The 21,896-nt window shown below is 41.6% G+C and overlaps 1 protein-coding gene across 1 annotated transcript in view; it reads right to left on the reverse strand.

Moving 5' to 3' along the window:
* Nucleotides 1-266: 266 nt before the first annotated feature.
* The window catches only part of YME1L1 (YME1 like 1 ATPase), a 141,074-nt gene continuing 119,444 nt past the window's right edge, over nt 267-21,896 (reverse strand). The window contains 7 exon segments of the mRNA XM_030199278.1: nt 267-565; nt 3,200-3,286; nt 5,185-5,258; nt 5,558-5,684; nt 9,021-9,172; nt 10,751-10,906; nt 19,752-19,864. Of these exon segments, the coding sequence (XP_030055138.1) occupies nt 422-565; nt 3,200-3,286; nt 5,185-5,258; nt 5,558-5,684; nt 9,021-9,172; nt 10,751-10,906; nt 19,752-19,864 (853 nt within the window). The 3' untranslated portion in view covers nt 267-421.

Here is a 21,896-nt window from a genome sequence, read left to right on the forward strand (position 1 = left end):
AACAAATACCTGTAAAAATGAAAACTTTCCAGAATGACCTTGGTAGTCTTGAAAACCTGCACTTTAAAAATATTTTAGCCTTCTACAGATGAATTACTTTGCTGCTTGCTTTTTCGTTCTTATTTTTGAAATCCTAAAACTTTTTTTAATTTTTGACTCATATAGGGTACAGACTGTTACTTGCCATGATTGCTTCTCAATGTATAGTACACGGGCAGTTTTCTTTTAAATGCATTTTCAACATACATATAACTAGATAACAAAAAGCATGTGAAAATGTTTTAATAACTTTAACAAATTTCAAACATTTTAAAAAAGGAAACACGTGATGGGAAAGAAACTATGTTGCATAAAGACACTATTAAATTGACAGCTTTATATTTTGTAAATTAAACTAGTAGATCTCTTGCAAAGGAAGATATCATCTGATTTCCAGCTTCTTCCCCTCCAGGACCATCTGGATTTCTTTGGCATCCAAAGTCTCATATGTCAGTAAGGCTTCAGCTAGGTTTTTATGTTCCCTTGCGTGATTTCTCAAAATGGTCTTTGCACGCTCATAAGAATCCTAATATAAAAATATACAAACATTATTACTTTTTTCCCATTTTCATAAAGCTGAAGATTATATAAAAATACCAATCATGAGGATGCCTTGATATTGAAACTGTACATCTCAGCAACTAACATTATTATAACAGTACATTGTTCTAATAAAAGATAGTAGTAATGAAAATCACTGATCATCCTTCTATGTGGCATAATGTAAATATAGTACATGCAGTTCAATGAACAGACAAAAACCTACTTCCCATGAAGGCTAAGACAAAATGTATCACTATTTTGATTCAGAAAATCATAACCTATAGCAGCAGTTTAGAAAGGTCAGCTTTAAATTGATATCAATTGGTACAGTCACCTTTATATAGTTAGAAAACTTGCTGAACAAAGTATCCTTATCCTGATGTTTTGCTGTGCTAGAATTCCCTTCAAGATTTATTTTTATCCACTTTGTATGGACAGTTGACTTAAGTTTTATTGAAAGTCATCAAACAGTTTCAAATCATCAACATGTTTGACAAACAGCATTAATCATAATTTCTACAAGACTCAACAGAATAAAATAAGTCCATTATCTAAAGTCTCTCACTAACCTCTATTACTCTAACCTCTTTGAGCAGGGACTTTTTCATATACGGTGTACAGCGCTGCGTATGCCTTGTAGCGCTATAGAAGTGATAAGTAGTAGTAGTACTCATCTCCCGTACATTTTGCTAAACATTTCAGTATTTGTTATTAAAAAAAAAAAAAAGCCTTATCATCTGGTTTTGGTCTAAGTTGTCCTCCATAAAGCATTAAATAACCACCACAGGTACCAAATCTGGATCCATTTTCTTACACATAAAATAAAGATTTTCCATAGGAAATGCATACTAAGAGGGTAACTATATAATTTTTTATCCACATGTAAAACCTGTTCTACATGAAGAAAAGGGCTTTTCTACAACTATGTGACAATTCATGTATGTAAAAGGTAGGCACAGGAGGCAGCTCTGTGGGTGCTTGAGCACCCATAACATTGAGCAAACTCCTTGACAGTGTCCAAGGATGTATAATTTCCCCTGGGTTTAAAACGCTCCATCATTTTGCAAAGTTGGCCCTTATGAAAGTAGGTGTATGGAAAGAGTGTGCCTTTATGTAATCTGTACATAGGCATTCCCAGGAGCAGAGTCTGGGCAGTGTATGAAATATTGGGTACACACAGAGTACATGCATACATTTATACCTTTTTCAGAGCAGGCATAAATTTATGTGGCATGTAGCTATTGGGGCAATTCCTGGGAACCTATTTTATAAAAGGCATAAAAGTACCTAGGTAGCCTTTATAAAACAGATGTCTTTTTGGATTTCTCCCATAGTTGACCTCTTATAAACTTTTCCCCAAATATATGTGGGCGCTGTGATGGAGTATGCCAAAAGGCTGTCACAGTATCTTTTGCCACTATTAGCAGGTGAGAGATCAAGGAGACCAACTTTGCAGAGTTGGATGGTATGAGTTCAGCTCAAGCCCCTTGCAAAATCTCTTAAACTATTTTAATCTGGCTGGGAATTGTCTTGTGAACTGCAATCTTTGTGTACAGTAAAGGGGGTGATGTATTTCTGTGCATAAAAGAACAGCAGGATCTGTGGATGATCATATTGATCTGAAGGTGGCCAAATGTTATGTGTTGCAGAAAAGTGAATGATTCCTCCTTTAGTCTAAGCACAAAGAAGAGGAGCCTGCAGTGATGTGGCCAGCTACTTTCAAATGCTATTGTTCTGGGCTCTGATTGGCCTGGAGTTTGAAGTTACCCGGGAGTTACTGGTTTTGCCTTCAATTTTAGACAGGGAGGAGAGACACAGAAAAATCTCTTTGTTGAAGCCCTGTGATCAGTGATAAGTGATAACATGTGAGCAGCTATATGTCCTAATCTCCCCAGGTACTAATTAGATAGTAAACAAATGTTTAGATAGTGTTATAATTGATCCATACTTCAATTACTTGTTATTATTTTGCTGGTTGCACCTTTTCTGTTCATTGATCTAATTTATTGCATGACAATAAACAAATTTTAGTTTATTGCCTCTACTTGTGTGGACTGATTAAGAATCCCGGTAGTTTGTGTGTTGGGTCTGTGAGTGCTTTGTAGGAACTGTGGGAGAACTGGGAGTGTGGCCCCAGAAACCTAAAAATCACTGAGGATAATTTGAGAGCAGGAGACTCGCCCGGAGACGGTTGGGACCCAGTCAGTGGGAGGAGGGTGCTAGCGTAGAGGCGGTTAGCTTAGCAGAGTTTAAAAAAGGTTTGGCCGGCTTCCTAAAGGAAAAGTCCATAGACCATTATTGAATTGGATGGGGAAAATCCACTATTTCTGGGATAAGCAGCATAAAATATTTTGTACTTTTTTGAGATATTGCTAGGTATTTGTGACCTGGATTGGCCACTGTTGGAAACAGGATGCTGGGCTTGATGGACATTTGGTCTATCCCAGTATGGCAGTACTTATGTACTTATTGTGGATATCCTGAAAACCCGCATGGCTAGGTGTGCCCTGAGGTCTGGGTTGAGAACCCTGATTTAGTACACCTGTATTTGTACACCTCAGTCACTGCAAAGGCAAAGTGGCAGAGTTAAATATCAAACAGTCAATTTTACTTTTACCTTTAAGAGAGTTCTCACTTCTTGTTCAATAGCAGCCTGAGTTTCTGGGCTAAGTTTCCCTGTATCAGAGTAGGTCATGACACCAAGCTATAAAGAGAAAGGAAAAAGAGGCAGGAAAAAAAAAGTAGAACAATGAATGGAGATGCTACTTACTACTACTACAAATCATTTCTATAGCGCTACTTCACAATATATCATAATTTATTATAATTATCTTAAGTATGCCTTAACTAGTTGCATCCAACTGACATAAGCTGCTGGCCAAAGGATGAACCACCACAGGAGATGTAGTAAGAATACTCTTTATTCGGAGCACCAATATAGAGGTATATGTTCATTAATATATAAGATTTTATGTAAATAATCCTTATGCACAGACCACTGGTTTTAATTAATTAATTAATTTAGTGATGTTTTATTTGTAAGAGCTTGATATGTCCTCATTTGAATTTGTTCTTTTAGTATGCTTGACAAATATTTTAATGTTATTTTTGAGGCTGATTGTGACCCCTGAAGCAGGCAGTTCTCCCCACCAGTGTCGGGTCCTTTATTGGTACTCCGAATAAAGAGTATTTTTACTACAGCTCTTGTGGTGGTTGTTCTTTGGCCAGCCTCTACTCCATCCTGTTTGAGCTAGAGTTTTGAGCAACATACTAGTAGTTTGCTATAAAGGCGTTTTCGAAAGGGACATCCTTGCAAAACAGCGAAATCTAGGGGTGGAGAAACCCGTATTTTCGAAACAAGATGGACGTCCATCTTTCGTTTCAAAAATACCATCAGGGACATCCAAATCCTTAAATTTCGTTGTACCGAGATTTGGACGTCCCTAAAGGATGTTTCTGATTTTTGGCGATTTTTGAAATCAAAGACATCCATGTCAAAAACGACCAAATGCAAGCCATTTGGTTGTGGGAGGAGCCAGAATTTGTAGTGCACTGGTCCCCCTGACATGCCAGGACACCAACCGGGCACCTTAGGGGGCACTGCACTGGACTTCATAAATTGCTCCCAGGAACACAGCCCCCCAACCCCCACCAAAACCCACTACCCCCAACTGTACACCACTACCATAGCCCTTACGGGTGAAGGGGGGCACCTAGATGTGGGTACAGTGGGTTTCTGGCGGGTTTTGGAGGGCTCGCTGTTTCCTCCACAAACGTAACAGGGTGGGGGGGGGATGGGAATGGGCCCGCCTGTCTGAAGTGCACTGCAGTACCCAGTAAAACTGCTCCAGGGACCTGCATACTGCTGTGATGGACCTGAGTATGGCATCTGAGGCTGGCATGTAATATTTTGAAAGATGTTTTTGAGGATGGGAGGGGGTTAGTGACCACTGGGGGAGTAAGGGGAGGTCATCCCCAATTCCCTCCGGTGGTCATCTGGTCATTTCAGGCACCTTTTTGTCCCTTAGTCGTAAGAAAAACACGACCGGGTGAAAACGTCCAAGTGTTCGTCAGGGACGTCCTTGTTTTTTTCGATTATAGGTCAAGGACCTCCATGTGTTAGGCACGCCCAAGTCCCACCTTCGTTATGCCTCCGACACACCCCCTTGAACTTTGGCCGTCTTTGCGACAGAGTGCAGTTGGAGACGTCCTAAATCGGGTTTCGATTATACCGATTTGGACGTCCCTGGAAGAAGGATGTCCATCTTCCAATTTATGTCGAAAGATGGGAGTCCTTCTCTTTCGAAAATGAGCCCAACAGTGTCCTAAGGATCCTGATTCCGTCAATACCTTACCGTAATTAATTTTACCTATAATCTATTTTGTCTAGCTTTTCTCAATCATTGCCCTGTTAACTCTAAGCCTCTGTCTTTTTTTTTTGGTCTCATCAGTCTGTCTTAATTACATAGTATGCTCCTATGAGCAAGAACTATCCGTTACAGTTCTGTATGTCACTGGCTATACCGGGTGGAGCTGGATAAATAATAGTAGCGGGTTAAAAACACACAATTATTCTAGGTAATCATATAACTTCTATCTTACCTTTTCACTCATTCCAAATCTAGTGACCATCAGTTTAGCTATTTTTGTGGCACTATCAAAGTCACTAGAAGCACCTAGAAATTTAAACATAAAAACAAAGTAAGATGTCTACTTTACACAAAAACAAAAGTAACCTCTGTAACAACATAGCTGAAGGAGAGGACTCAAGATCAAGTCTGTCCAACCTCAGCCCTCGCCAGGTCGGGATTTCAAGATTTCCACAATGAATATGCATGAGATCTATCTGCATACAATGGAGGCAGTGAATACAAACAGATCTCACACATATTCATTGGGGAAATTCTGAAAACCAAACTGGATTGCGGCCCTCAAGGACTGAGGTTGGACATCCCTGCTCTAGATGCAGACTAACCTGTGGTAATATGTTCATTTCCAAATATCATTTCTTCTGCCACTCTTCCTCCCATGCTTACATCCATCTGTGCAAGCAGCTGGGCTCGAGTTTCACTCCACCTGTCATTCTCAGGCAGTAAAGACACCTAAGAAAATGAAAAAAATATGTACATAATGGTTATAAGAAATCTAAGGAAAACAGGAACTTTGAACTTCCATTTCCTATCTACTTTGAATGTGTTTCACTTCAAATAAAGTATTTCCTTTGCATAAACACCTCTTGGAACACAGTAAAGTAGGTATGTGGTTAAGCAAAGATACTTACCTGTAGCAGGTGTTCTCCGAGGACAGCAGGCCAATTATTCTCACATCTGGGTGATGTCATCCAACGGAGCTCGGTGCGAACACTGACTAACGAGTAAAGTAGAAGTTTCTAGCAGCGTCCCACCGCGCATGTGTTGGTGTCATCCCAACTGATGGACGAGCGTGGGTCCTCCAGTCAGGTGATAAAGCAAAAAGGAGATAGCATATAACTAAATTCAACTCCTAGGAAAGGTGGGAGGGTATGTGAGAATAATTGGCCTGCTCTCCTCGGAAAACATCTGCTACACATAAGTATCTTTGCTTTCTCCAAGGACAAGCAGGCCTTCTTATTCTCTCATCTGGGAATCCCTAGCTACTAGGCTCACTGAAAACAAGAAAGCTAGGATAATTGAGTCTCAAAACATAGAGACCAAAACTTCAATCAACCTAGAACTATATACACACTAGCTGTATAGGTGCAGTCTGGAACAGAATAAAAAAGGGCCTAGGAGGGTGAAGTTGAATTCTAGACACCAAACAAATTCTGCAAAAATGCCTGTCCGAACCAAATGTCATATCGGGTATCCTGATCAAGACAGTAGTGGGATATGAATGTGTGGACTGAAGACCAAGTTGCAGCCTTGCAAACCTCCTCTATGGAGGCTGATCTCAAGTGGGCTACTGACGCAGCCATGTCTCTGACATTGTGAGTCGTGTGTCATGACTGTGGTCGTGACCCCTCTTTGACTCACCTTATTTTCCAGTGGTCAGCTTCTGAGCTGGCTCCTGTCTGTTCTTTTCCCTTGCATTGTTGCTTCTTTCCTGTAGTGCTTCTGCTTCCTGTGTGTTCCAAGCCTCACTGTGGTGTACAGTGTGTTTCCTGCCTCTGTCCTGTAGTTGTGACATCATCAGTGAGGGCCTTTATAAGGAAGTTGTGGACCTTCATTCAGGGCCTTTGCAAAGCCAAAGGTCTCGAGGTTTGTCTGTATACTTGTTAGCACTTCTGCCCTATTTCCAAGTTGGTGGGCTTGTTTAGCACTTCGGTCCTGTTTCCTTGGTAGTGTGCCAGTGGGGCACGTCTCTTTTTCTGTGGGCTTGGGTTAGCCCTTCTGCTTAGTTCTCCTGTCTGTGTGCTAGGGTTAGCACTTGTGTTTTGGTTTTCCTGTCTGTTTGTGTCTAGGCTTAGCTCTTCTGCTTAGTTCCCCAGCTTGTGTTTGAGGGGAAGATGCACTAATCAATCGTTAGAGCCCTTCCCTTACCGATTCCCTTAGCGAATCGGTAAGGAATGGGCATGCATCAAAGAATAGGAATGCAAATGAGCTGCTCGTTGTAGCTCACTTGCATTCTCTATTCCATCGTTAAACAGTCGGCCAATCGGCCGGTGGAGCATGCGCAGAGCAGTCAAGCGTTATGCTGGCTGCTCTGCGCATGCCAAGGACGTCCTTTATGGACGTCCTTCACTATAAAAAAAAACTCCCTCTAAAAAGACATTCTTTTTACAGGCTACAAGCTAATGTACAGTTCAGAGGCAAGACAATAAAAACTAACCTGACGATACGGAGCAGCCTTCCAGCCCAGAAAAGCTGTTTTTTATTTTCTTTCAGCCTGGCACAAAGGCAAGCGACGCTTAAGCAGTTTTCAGCTTGTGCCCCAGAATCGGGACGTGAGAGGACACAAATCAAAACTTTTTCGACGTCCCTGCCTCCAGGTCTCTCTCAGCCAATCACAGCGCGTTTAGCTGATACTGGTAACAGCTAAATGCGCTGGGATTGGCTGAGAGAGACCTGGAGCTGATCAGTTATGCTATTACTTACTTCTTCTGGAGTGCTGTATTTTGTTGTGCTATTTTGATAAATGTTCAATAAAGACTTCATACAACTTAAAAAAGTAGGGAAAAAATCCAAGTGCTCGTCCTTTTTTTTTTTTTTTAAACAAAACTATTAGTGGGATTTGAACCCGCCACCTGTAGATTACAAGACCGGTGCTCTAACCACTCGGCCACAACTCTACTTACTTGGATGTCCCTCCCTTACTTCCAGGTCTCTCAGCTGAGTGAAGCACAGCCAAAAAGGACATTTTTATTATTCCGGGGTTGAATGATGTCCAAAAATAGAGCCTGCAGCATCGGAGCCTGTTTGATTTATTAAATAAAGCTTCGCTTAAAAAAATAACGTCCATTTTGGGCGCCCCCCCCCCGCAAGTCTAAGTGCTTTGAAAATGAGCTGTACTGACTACTGCAATATAATTTACTTGACTTGTAAAGAGACAATTAGATATTGATGCATACTACTGAATACTACAGCACGTAGTTACAAAATTTGAGAGGGCTACACCTCTCTTGTTGCAACTGCTTTGGCTGCCGGTACAATCACGGATTGTGTTCATGTTATGCTCAATAGTTGTTGATTTGTTTGGGGTTTTTTTTAATTCTTCAGGGTCATGCCCCTTAGTTATATATTTTTATTTATTCATTATCGGCTAGAAATTCTAGTCCAGAATCCAGGAAATTTTTAACATTGCATAATCCCAATCCCAGGAAGGTTGTTTACAAGAAGTTTTCTTCAGCTACATTTGCATATCAGGCTGTTCTGGAATGAGCTTCCACGTGAAATTAGATATCAACCTAATTAAGATATATTTCACAAACTATTGAAGACCTATTTAAGACAGTGTCTCAGTGCTGATGTTAATGTGGTTTTTCTTATTAAGTATTATTGTTGTTTTCCTGAGTATGCCCAGTTATCTTATTTTGTAAGCCACACTGAACTCAAGAAGTATGTATGGGGTACAAATGTGAACATAATGTAAAAATAATGTAATGTAATGCATCTGGAAGACCATGGGAAAATGAACTTTATATATGTGAAGTTTGTTATATATAGTTATATTCTCATATTTTATGATCCAGTCAACCATTTTGCCATCCAATACAAGCATCCTTAATGGCTGAGAATACAATTAACATTAACCATTTCAACAGACAGAATGTGAAATTTAACAAGAAGGGGTAGATTAGGATCATGATTTACAAGATGTTTTGCACACCAACAAAACTTGTATCTATAGAGGAACTTAAATGATGGGGGAGGGGGAATAGATTAGATGTGAACAAAGCTCCTGTAAATCCAGCAACAGGAGGCATTACAAAAGACAACATTAGAAACCTTTTAGGAACTCACATGTCCAAGTGTTGGTCCTCGGGGCATAATGGTAGCTTTGTTGATGGGCATTGCATCTTTGGTATAATATGCAATAATGGCATGTCCAGATTCATGGTATGCTGTAATTGTTTTGTTTTTATTATCAATTTCTACACTTCTGCGCTCAGGACCTAAAAATATACATAACAGGAAAATTACATAAAGCTATAAATTACATAAAGCTATCTGCAATGTCCCTTGAAAATGATATTGTAAGATTAACAACAATCCACTACACCTCTACTCAGGAAATCTAGACTGCCCCAACTTGACATTTCGTCCTTTAGATTGTAAGCTCCTTTGAGCAGGGACTATTCCTTCTTTGTTAAAATGTACAGCGCTGCGTAACCCTAGTAGTGCTTTAGAAATGTTAAGTAGTAGTAGTAGTAGTATAAGAGGAATAAAACAGGCAGCAAACGAACACTGCTACTGACCAAGCCTGCTTTCACAGAAAATAAAATGCCAGGCCCATGGCTGTACAAACTAGAATGCAGACATCAGCAACTAGCACTATATAATAGGGATGGGCAGCCAGAACATTTTTGATTTGTATCATTTCCCATATTATTTTGGGAATGTTTGTTCTATTCAATTTTGTTTGTCCATTTTTTCATCATGGGAACTGAGGGCCCCTTTTACTAAGCCGCGTAGGCGCCTATGCGTACCCAACACGTGCCAAATTAGAGTTACCACCCAGTTACCGCGTGGCCCTTGCGATAATTTCAATTTTAGCGTGCGTTCACTACATGCATCTGAAAAATATTTTTTATTTTCTGGCGGACGCATGCCAAGTGGCATCTGATGCGTGTAGGTCATTACCTCCCAAATTCTTTACTGCTAGGTCTATAGCAGGCGGTAAGTTCTCAGACCCAAAATGGACACGCGGCAATTTTGCCGCATGTCCATTTTCGTGCGGAAAAAAAAGGCCTTTTTTACAGGCACACTGAAAAATGGATTGGCGCATGCTGAAAACCTGCACCTACGCTACCACAAGCCATTTTCAGCGTGCCTTTGTAAAAGGACCCCTGAGTGCGCACTCTTTTGAAAGCGGGTGTACTATATGAACAAGGCACACTTTCTGATAGAGTGTGCACTACGCATGCATGTTCAGTGGTTTGTATATGCATAATAGTTTGCAAACAATGTGCACTCTCAAAAGAATGTGTACTGTTATCGACAAACAATAAAACGTTAATTCTCATTTTTTTCTATTTGTTTGATATCATACAACATGAGATATGATATCATTGACATTTCCATATTGTTACAAATGAATGCCCATCCCTACTGTACAATGATAGATTCAACAGAAAACCCTGCGAGCAAAGGTTAGAAATCACCTTTAGCAAAGTGGACCACTGCAGTTGTCATATTTAAACAGTCCTGCTCAAGACTACATCTACAAATGTTACAACCTATGTTCTTCTAAGTAATTTTCTTTAAAGAAAAGCTTTATTTATTTAATAGAAAAGCTTGATGGCTTTGATGACTTAATAAAGTATTTCAAAGTAAAGAGAAAAGCTTGAAGTATGAAATTTATCACAGAAAAGTGACAGCTCAGCAGAAACAAGAAAATGTGACTTACAATATACACTGGAGTAGAGGCTGGCCTCTTTTGTAATAATAAAGCAGATCTCAAGTCTTAAAGAGATGGAATGTTTCTAGAGTCAAAAGTAGTACTTGAAAAGAATCATTCTAGCAAAACGTACCCATAAGGATTTTGTCCTTGGCAAATTCTAGCTCTTTCATGGTAACGGTATCTTTACCATCAATAGCTGCCTTCAACGCAGCCTGGTTCACCAGATTTTCCAATTCTGCTCCAGAAAAACCTACTGTACCTCGAGCTATGATTTCAGCATCAACAGCTGTATAAAATAATTTAAAATTAACAGCAGAAATAAGCATTTAGAAAAAATTCAACTACATTAGGTGGCACAATTCAAACTTCAAATATTGGTGAGACCATAGTGATTCCTAGCCATTGCTAGCCTGGATCAGTGATTGAAATGACTATCCTCTAGCCAGAAGGCACAGAATGAGGTGCCCTCTAGAAATGGACATACATGTGCTCTTAAGTCAACTGGTAGGTATCACTGTTGTATGATGGTTAGGACTTTCTCTCTCCTCAGAGGATAATGCTTCCACTGCAACCCCAGTCCAAGTAGGCATGACAATGATGACCTTCTGCCATCAGGTAAGTTGTAAATTTATCATTATTAAATGTGTTATTAATTTAAGTAATATTCTATTGGTTCTTCAACTAAAATCCAATTAAATAGTGGTATAAGAAGAGTGAAAGAGTCAGGAGAAGTCATACTGCCCAAGGAAAACCAGGAAAGACAGCAAGAGCTGAGTCTGCAGCATCTGTAGCAGGCTCAATTGAGTGATGTCATCAGCACCACGCCCAGACCTCACTATTTCTGCTCAGAGTGCTTAGACACACAGCCTATGGACACACGGCCATTGAACGTGCTCTACAGGGTGATAGGAGCACCTTTGCAGAACTTCTGGTGCAGTTCTGAAGACACTATTATAAGCTCCTCAATATTCTAGAATATAGTTATGGGAAAGGGGAAGAACAAGGATAAAACTCCAGCTGTCTCTACTCCAGTTGTGAAGGGCCTAATGGTCAAACATCTGTTTGGTGTTACTGCCTCTACTATGAGTATGTTCCTGGTATCTCTTGAAGGAGTGACTTTGAACTCAGATGGGTGTACCCTTCCTAGCTGTCTACTCTTTTTTTTGTGTAATTTCTGTACCTAAGTTATCTCTCAGGCTTACGTACATAAGTATTGCCACACTGGGACAGACCAAAGGTCTGACTCAAGGGGCTGACAGGGTACCCTTTCATGCCTCATTTTCTAAGACTAGTTAGCCACCTAAGGGGGTCTTTTACAAAGCCACGCTAGCATTTACCGCCAGTTCATTTTTACTGTGAGCTAAAAACGCTAACGTGGCTTTTTAAAAAGGCCCCCTAAGATACTTCCTTTGTACATGATGGTGAACCTACTCCAAGGATGCTATCTGAGGGGGAAGACTTATTAATTGATATTTGGAAAATTGTCTCTAGGAGACAAGATATGATGAAGGGGAACGTGGTTCAATTATGTTTCTTTTCTGAAAATGTGTATGTAAATTTCACTGACTTGCAACAAAACATCTCTAGATTGGACAAATCTTGCAGGTAGTAAATGTCTCCGCTGTTAGGGATATCCTGAGATTGCATCATAAAACTGAGATGTTGGAATTTTTTTTTCCTAAGCTTAGAATGAGGTTTCTTAATTTTGAAGATCAAAATTGTAAATGTTTCTAGTATTATTTGGATATAGAAGATCAGTCAATAAGTACCCTTCAATTACTTAGAATTCATATTAAATAGTGGAGAAAAAGACCTTAGTTGGCTACATAAAGCTCCTTGACAATCCGTCTTGAGCTAAAGCCAGACCATCACAGGTTAAAAAAAAACTCCATTTAAAAAGTATAACTAAACCATTTGGTGGAAAGAAAATAAGGTGCATGATCTTGAATACACAAAACAGGAAGAGTTCATGTCTGCCAGAATATAATGCATTCAGTGTACTTTGATGCATCTCATAGCCATCTAACATCTTCAGGGCTTCTGCATCATAATTCTTACTCTCCAAGGATAAGCAGGACTTAGTTTCTCACATGTGCGTGATGTCATCCAACAAAGCCCTGGTGCGGATGCTACCCAGTGTTCTATTATCTTAAGAAGCTTTTGACAGCATCCAATCGCGCATGCGTGAGTGCCTTCCTGCCTAGCAAGAGCGTGCGGGACCTGCAATCTCTAGTTTTCCAAAGAGCAGAGAGGTTATCACATTCCTGGTCTTTTCTTAGTGCATCAAACTTTTTCAGTCATTTTTTTTTAATTCATTGTGCCTTCCCTTGCAGTACTTTTTTCTTCTCATCACTTAGTTTCTTATTTTTTCCCTTCCCTTTTGCAGCAAGTTTAGGTTTTCTTTATTTTCATAGTTCCTGAGGCCTGAGCACTTAAGGGGTTCCTTTGCCCTCATTTTTTCCTTCAGCTAGATTCCGTCTCACACCGAGTCATTTGATTTCACATTGGCTACTTTTCCCCTTATATCTCAGAAGGTTCCAGTGGCTTTAAGCAATCTATCCAATTAAACAGAGTAATCTCTGAGACTGATCCCCATAGCTGGTGTGTGTCATGCTTGGATCCAGACCATGAGGCCTCTGTATTCTTTGTTTGAAAATGCAGAAAAGAATCCAGAAAAGCAGAGAGACCCAGCATGAGAAACCTTTTGGCACTCCTAAGTCCAGATCTGGGCTATGCTCTAGGAGCTGGAGTGTGTTCTGCTACAGCACTGTGCAGAGGCATCGAAAATGGCTTGCGCCAGCCATGGAACCATTCCAGCCCATCTTAGAAGTCCACAACCTGACTGATGAGGACTACACGAACTGGGAGTATATGTGTTTTCCTATTTGGACGATTGGACATCACAGAATGAAGCTCAGCAGTCCATGTGTTGAAGCTACTAGAGTTCATCATCAAGTATCCCAAGTCCCATCTGCTCCCAGTTCAGCAATTGGAGTACACTGGAGTCCTGTTAGACACAGTTCAGGTTCAAGTTTAGTTTAGTTTATTTAATCTTGATATACTGCCCTTCATACAATTAGGAAAACTGTAACGGAATTCAAACATGCATGGGATAAACATAAAGGAATCCTGTTCCGAGGGAATGGATCCTCAGAAGCTTAGCCGAGATTGGGCGGTGGGAGGCGGGGATAGTGCTGGGCAGACTTATACGGTCTGTGCCCTGAAAATGACAGATACAAATCAAGGTAAGGTATACACAAAAAGTAGCACATATGAATTTATCTTGTTGGGCAGACTAGATGGCAATGCAGGTCTTTTTCTGCCATCATCTACTATGTTACTATGTATGTTACAATCATCCGCCCATGCCCTTGTTTCCATCTCCACTCAGGTTCAGGACAGACAGCAAATCACAGCTTGGCAGATGTTGAGGTTGATGGGCCACAAGGCCTCCACAATGCATGCCACTCCCATGACACCACCTCCATTTAAGGAGCGCCCAATGAACCTTTGCTTCCCAGTGATTTAAGGCCATTGAGGAACCTTGTAGATGCCATTATGAATACTCTGGAGTTAGCTCAGTCACTTCTCTGGTATATGATTTCACCCAGTTAAACCCAGGGACTCCTATTCCTTCTTCTGCCCCATAAGGTTCTGACTACAGATGCATCCACCCTAGGATGGGGGACCCACGTAGACGGGCTTCATACCCAGGGGTTTAGTCCACTCAGGAACCCAAGCTCCAAATCAATCTCCTAAAGCAACAGGCAATCTGGAATGCTCTGAAGGCTTTCAGAGATAAGCTGAGAAACCAAATTGTCCTAATTCAGACAATTAGGTTGCCATGTACTACATCAAGAAGCAGGGGGGTACATGATCCTACCCCTTATGTCAGGAGGCCGTTGGGATGTAGCAATGGGCCATCAGTCATAGCATGAAGCTCCGGGCCACATAACTGGCAGGAAAAGAAACTGTATGGTAGACAGGCTGAGCAGGGTGATGTAACCACACAAGTGGTCTCTCAAGATGGGCATAGCCCACAAGAACTTCAGAGAGTGGACCTATCTGTCACTCATCTGAACAACAAGGTCCCTCGGTACTGCTCCAGGCTCAGGTCACACGACAGACTAGTGTTGAATGTGTTCCTCCTGGATTAGAGGGCAGGACCTCCTGTATGTGCATCCACCCAACCCTCTGTTAGGGAAACCTTTACTAAAACTCAAGCAGGATCGGGGGACCATGATTCTAATCGCCTTATTGGCCAAGGCAAATCTGGTTCCCTCTTCTTCTGGAGTTATCCTCTGAAGAACTGTGGCGGTTGACTGTTTTATGACCCTCGTCATGCAGAACGAGAGGTCTTTTCTGCATCCCAACCTTAAGCCCTTGGACCTCACAGCCTGGATGTTGAAATAACAGAATTTACATCTCTGCAGCTGCCTAAGGGTGTCCACAAAATCCTCCTGGCTGCCATGAAAGAGTCCACAAAGAGATGTTATACTTTAAAATGGAGGAGGTTTGCCATCTGGTGTGAGGGCAGAGACCCTAAATCCTCTCACTTGCCCTACACAAAACCTGCTTGTATACCTCTTACACCTCTCTCTCTAGTCTGAAAACCAGCTCTGCAAGGGTTCACCTCAGTACAATCAGTGCTTACTATCACCAGATAAGTGGTAACCCCATCTCTGTATAGCCTCTAGTTGATCACATTATGAGAGGTTTGTTGTTGTCAAAGCCTCCTGTCAAACCTCCCGCTGTGTCATGCAACCTCACCTTTATGATGACGGCTCCTTTTGACTTCTGTCATCTGAAGTACTTCTGTCATCTTGCATTTGGTGGCAGATACTTCAGCTTGCACAGTCAGTGAGCTTCAAGCCATAGTAGTGGATCCACCTTACACAAGGTTTCGTCATAACAAGCTAATTCTTCTCACACACCCTAAGTTTCTTCCTAAGCTGGTGTCAAGAGTTCCATCTTAATCAGTCAATCGTACTGCCAACATTCTTCCTAAAACTTCATGCCTATCCTGAAAATTTTACTGCACAGCTTGGACTTCTATCTGGAGTGGACTGAAACCTACAGACAGTCCACCTAGCTTTTGTTTCTTTTGATTGAAACAGGATGGGGGCAGTCATCGGTAAAAGCACTTCATCCAACTGGTTAGCAGATCGCATCTCTTTTCACTTATGGCGAGGCTGGGCTGACTCTTGAAGGTCATGTCATAGCTCACTTGAGATTTGCAGAGAAGCAATATGGTCTTCAGTCCACACATTCACCTCTCATTACTCCTTTGAGAAGCACATCCAACACAACAACCAGTTTGGTCAGGCAGTCCTGCAGAATTTGCTTGGTGTCTAGAATCCAACTCCACCCTCCTAGGCCCATTTTTATTCTGTTTTAGGGTGCACCTTCCCAACAAGTCTGTATATAGGTTCAGGTTGATTGGTTTCTGGTTGGCTTTGCCGTTGCAAGTCCCTATTGTCCTTGGGTTGTTGTTTTTGGTGAGCATGATTACTAGGGATTCCCACATGTGAGAAACTAAGTCCTGCTTGTTCTCTGAGAAAGCAAATTACTCACCTGTAGCAAGTGTTTTCCAAGGACAGCAGGACTAATATTCTCACACACCCACCTCCACTAGTAGTTGTATTCTTTTGCTTGGATATTGTATTGCGGGTCCTGTGCACGCTCTCTGGGCAGAAGGAACTTGCACATGCGTGGTTGGATGCTGCCAAAAGCTCCTTAAATAGAACGTTGGAAAGAATCCACAGCGGGGTTCCATTGGATGCTGTCACCCACATGTGAGAATACTAGTCCCGCTGTCCTCTGAGGACATCTGCTATAGAGTGAGTAACTTCGCTTTCTCTTCACTTGATAAATGAAAATCAAAAGTTGACAGGGAGTTCCTGTTTTGTGAACAACTGCATCAGAAGATACTTCTCTGTTCCTCATCAGTATTCTCAATGGAGAAGGGTAGTTAGTGAGGTTCCACAGAGGTCTGTGCTGGGACCACTGCTTTTTAACATATTTATAAATGACCTAGAGATGAGAGTAACCAGTGAGGTAATTAAATTTGCTGATGATACAAAGTTATTCAAAGTCGTTAAATCGCGGGAGGATTGTGAAAAATGACAAGAGGTCCTTACAAGACTGGGCGTCTAAATGGCAAATGACATTTAATGCTAGCAAGTGCAAAGTGATGCATATGGAAAATAGGAACTCGAATTATAGCTACGTGATGCAAGGTTCCATGTTAGGAGTCACTAACCAAGAAAGGGATCTAGGTGTCATCATTGATGATACGAAACCTTCTGCTCGGTGTGCTGCTGCGGCTAAGAAAGCAAATAAATGTTAGGTATTATTAGGAAAGGAATAGAAAACAAAAATGAGGATGTTATAATGCCTTTGTATCGCTCCATGGTGCGATTGCACTTTGAATACTGTGTGCAATTCTGGTCACCAAATCTCAAAAAGATATAATGGAATTAGAAAAGGTATAGAGAAGGGCGACAAAAATGATAAAGGCAACGGGATGACTTCCCTATGAGGAAAGGTTAAAGTGGCTAGGGCTCTTCAGCTTGGAGAAAAGACGGCTGAGGGGAGATATGATAGAGGTCTATAAAATAATAAGTGGAGTGGAATGGGCAGACGTGAATCAATGTTTATTCTTTCCAAAAATACTAGGACTGGGGGCATGCGATGAAACTACAAAGTACTAAATTTAAAACAAATTAGAGAAAATATTTCTTCATTCATCGTGTAATTAAACTCTGGAATTCACTGCCAAGAGAATGTAGTAAAGGCGGTTAACTTAGCAGAGTTAAAAAAAGGTTTGGACAGCTTCCTAACGGAAAAAGTCCATAGACCATTATTAAATTGGACTTGGGGAAAATCCCACTATTTCTGGGACAAGCAGTATAAATATTTTGTACTTTTTTGGGATCTTGTCAGTTGGAAACAGGATGCTGGGCTTGATGGACCTTTGGTCTGTCCCAGTACGGCAATACTTATATACTTATGACCACCACATGGAGATAGCCATCTGGAAAGATGCGGTGGTCGAGGAACAGAGATGTATACTTACACTTTTTAAGTGGAGTTCTTTTGACCTGTGATGGTTTGCCTTTTGCTCAAGACAGATTGTCAAGGAGCTTTATGTAGCCAGCTGAGGGATTTTTTTCTCCACTATCGGATATCCAAAGTAATACTAGAAACCTTTACAATTTTTGATCTTCTGAATTAGTGTTTCTTGCTCCTCTGGGTGATAGGTTTCTTAATTGTCTAAGGACACACTTAATATGCTCTGAAATGTTATTTAGGAAATATTTAAAGAGTTTCTGTACTTGAAAACCCCTGACATAGTTGCTATTATAAGAGTTTTTATTTGTCAAAATCTGTGGTAAGGCCTTTAGGGGAGATAAGTGCAGTTTCACCCTCTAAAGAGGATTTTGATTTGACTGCCTTCCTTGAGGACTCACAGGATAATATCTTAGTCCAAGCTACTTTATTTGTTACTTCTGATTTAGAAAAGGATGGTTCTGAAAGCTTATTTCAAAGATAAAAATGTGTTTTGTGGTCAGCCCATTCAGATATTTCTAGATGTGTCATGCTCCATTCAGAATCGCAGAAAGCAATTTCTTGCCCTAACATTTTGGCACTTGGGGAAATTTATTTTAAGGGTTTCCATGCCATTGTTTGATCCTGTTTCAGGACAGGAGAGATGTTTATCATGATATATCATATCTGCAGAAATGTATTGCAGCCCCTAAGCAAAAGTAAGGGTTACAGGGTTTATTAAGAATTGTTTCCTAGTTGGGGGATTCTATTCTCTATTTTTCTTTCAGGTGAATTAGTAGTTATGTCTTTTTCTTTTTAATGGTACTCCTTTTTCCTCCCCTTAATGTGGACTTAATTCTCCTACCCACCTCCCGTCGATAGTCAGCCAGCAGTGGTGAGCTTTTGCTGCCCACCCCCAGCACTATTCCTGGATATTCAATGCCAGGCTCTGTCTGGGCTTCAACATGGAATATCTGGGGGGTGGGGGGGGTTGAGCTGGATAACAAATAGCTAGTTAAGTCAATATTTGACCCTTGATTGAATAAGCCAAACAACTTAAAGAGGACTGCTATTTATGCAGCCTGATTTAAGCGGGTTACTTATGCGGAGAGGGGCTGAATATCGCACTTAAACCCAACTCTGCCACTGGAAGGCCCACAAGCTGGCCATTTTAGTACAGATAACCATTAAGTGCAGCTGAAAATGACTGGATAGTCACAAACAAGCTATTTAAACCAGTTAGTGGCTGTTCCTGGCTGGTTAAATCATTTTGAATATTGGTTTGTTTGTCTTTTCGTAATTTGCCTTTTTTGCCTTTGATTCCCCAGGAAAGTTGTATTTCTGTGATGTTCATTTCTTATGTTGATCAAAAAGAAGATAAGAGAGTATCTAGTTCACAGAAACACAAAAGCAAAAACCTCTCTTATATGAACTGCAAGATACTTGATATAGTATTATTCCTGTACATACATGGTGTATTGAAGACGAGTTGTGCTCAGTGTTACTGATTTGTCATGCAAGCCTTGAGACAGCCCACGGTAGCAAAACTCTGGCCACAGTAGGTGTGACTGACTTTTCCTGCACTTTTGTGTCTACTATTAATTATAGGAGTCTAAAGCTAAGTGCTCTTTTCACTTTTTTTTAATCCATGAATAATAAGATCTTCCTGTGAAGTTTTTAGCAAGATTAAAACAGAAAAGGGCTTTTTACGTCGATGAAGAAAATTTGACTCGTGTTATTTCCTCCATATCTTAAGAATATATACTGGGTGGAGGTTGAGGCGCAGAGGCTTTTTCCCTTTCTCATAATATGCACTTCCAGGAATATAGTACTATAATCAGGTATCATGCAGTTCGTGTAAGAGAGGTTTTTGCTTTTATATTCATTTGTTATTATATTTTTGATTGTAAATTAAGAATGAAACTTCATTTTAAAAAAATAGTTGTATTTACAGAAATACCATTAGACATCTTCATTAAATTATTACAAAAAAAAAATGAGCAAACTTCAAAGTTTCTACCGAGCCTTCTTTTCTTTCTAATAAAGGAAACATTCACATTTTCAAATTATATGATACTTACACTGATCAAACTTTATCTTATTAAGGTACCATTTTAAGATTTCTGTTCGGCCTCTGACATCTGGCCTGGGAACTGTAACTTGCATGTCAAAACGACCAGGTCGGATTAAAGCACTGGAGAGCAAAAGACAATTCAGTAAAGAAATGCACACTTCTGTAGGGGTATTTCCCTGTGATCTAGCCTATGCTGGTCTGGGCCTATACAAGCCTATGACATCTTGGTATAATAAGATGGCTGCTGCAACATCTCTGTGTCAGCAAGATCCAGCTTCAACTTGTGGAAAATCACTGACAGGCTTGCTAAAGCCAAGGACAGTCTGTGTTCTAAACACCCCCTTCTATCACCCTGAGAACGGAGTAGGGAGGCAGACATGGCTCCAGAAGTTACCATTCTCCAAGGTCACAAAACAAGAACTCTTCTTGCCATGTACTGAACTGGACAAGATCATGATTGGTTCCTACCGTCACCTGACCGAGAGGTACGGGGAAAGCGGGAACAGAAGTAAGTTAGTGAGTCGGGGACCCTTGGAAGAGGGGCAACTGGTAAGAGGACCCGAGAGATCCAGCAAGGCTCGGGGGAAGCCAGAGACTTTGTATGATACCAACCTCGTGACCTGCATCCTGGTGCAAATACCTGTGGCAGAGATATTGGCTCTGATAACCAAAGGAGTGACGGGAACCTACGTGGGCTGATAAAGACCTGCACTACAAAAGACACAGACAGCTAAAATAGCGTCTGGGGAGATTCTGCTCCGGTCTTATCTGAAGCCGTCATCACGACAACGTGGTAAGATCACAGTGATATATTACCTGGTCTGGGGTTAGGCAGTGGTTTTATCTAAGTACGACTGGTTTATGTCAGCTCTTGGACAGGGAAAGCAGCTAATGTGTATTTTGCATAAGATGTGATAAGTTTCATAAGGATTATTAGGTTATCATTTGTACTGTTCTAATCATTACCGTACTTAGTCTCAGGATAATCAGAGTGTAGTTTAGACAATATATTTTCGGTAGTGCTCATATCAGTAAGGGATTTTTATTGCATAAGCTAGCGCAGAGTATTTCTATTTTCTTATCTCTCTATATAAAACGCACCTCCAACGTTCGAATGAAGCCTCTGTTAGCCAAAAGTGAAGGGGGTGAGATCGCATTGTGTCTGCCCGCCCACGAGCGTCAAACGTGATGACGTCGAGGGCGGAGCAATGACACTCATCCAATCGCAACGCTCGCCAGCGAAGCGTCAGGGAAGGAGGCGGCGCTCTCAACGTCTAGCCTTCCCTTCGCTGTGTTCCGCCTTCTTCTGACGTCAAGGATGACGTCAAAAGAAGGCGGAACACAGCGAAGGGAAACCTAGACGTCGGGAGCACCGCCTCCTTCGCTGATGCTTCGCTGCCGGAACCGCCACGGAGGTACATTTAAAAACAAGAAAAAAAAAATAAAAACCATGTTGGGGGGAGCGAAGAGGGTGGCCACAAAAGAAAAACAATGGGAGCGGGAGGGCAGGGGAGAAACGACACCATGGATGCGAAGGGGGGGGGGTGAAGAAGAGGGCGGCCCAGGCTGGGACATGGGAGAGAGAGGAGCATGGATGCAAGGGGGGGTCATGGAAGGGAGACAGGGGACTTGCTGGAAAAGGATGAATGGAGGCGGCAGGGGACAGAGGAGCATGGATGGGGCATGGATTGGGAGGGCAGGGCTCAGGGAGAGAGGGCAATTGCTGGAAAGGGATGAATGGAGGGGGCAGGGGACAGAGGAGCATGGATGGCCATGGATTGGGAGGGCAGGACTCAGGGAGAGAGGGAAATTGCTGGATAGGGATGAATAGAGGGGGACAGATGGGCATGGATGGATATGGATTGCAGGGCAGGCCTCAGGGAGACAGGGCAATTGCTGGATAGGGAAAAATGGAGGGGCCAGGTGACAGATGAGCATGGATGGGCATGGATTGGAAGGGCAGGACTCAGGGAGACGGCAATTGCTGAATAGAGATGAATGGAGGGGACAGATGGCCATGGATGGATATGGATTGCAGGGCAGGCCTCAGGCAGAGAGGGGAAATGCTGGATAGGGAAAAATGGAGGGGCCAGGTGACAGATGAGCATGGATGGGCATGGATTGGAAGGGGAGGACTCAGGGAGAGGGGAAT

Source organism: Microcaecilia unicolor, chromosome 1 (genome assembly GCF_901765095.1).
Source record: "Microcaecilia unicolor chromosome 1, aMicUni1.1, whole genome shotgun sequence".
Classification (NCBI taxonomy): Eukaryota; Metazoa; Chordata; class Amphibia; order Gymnophiona; family Siphonopidae; genus Microcaecilia; species Microcaecilia unicolor.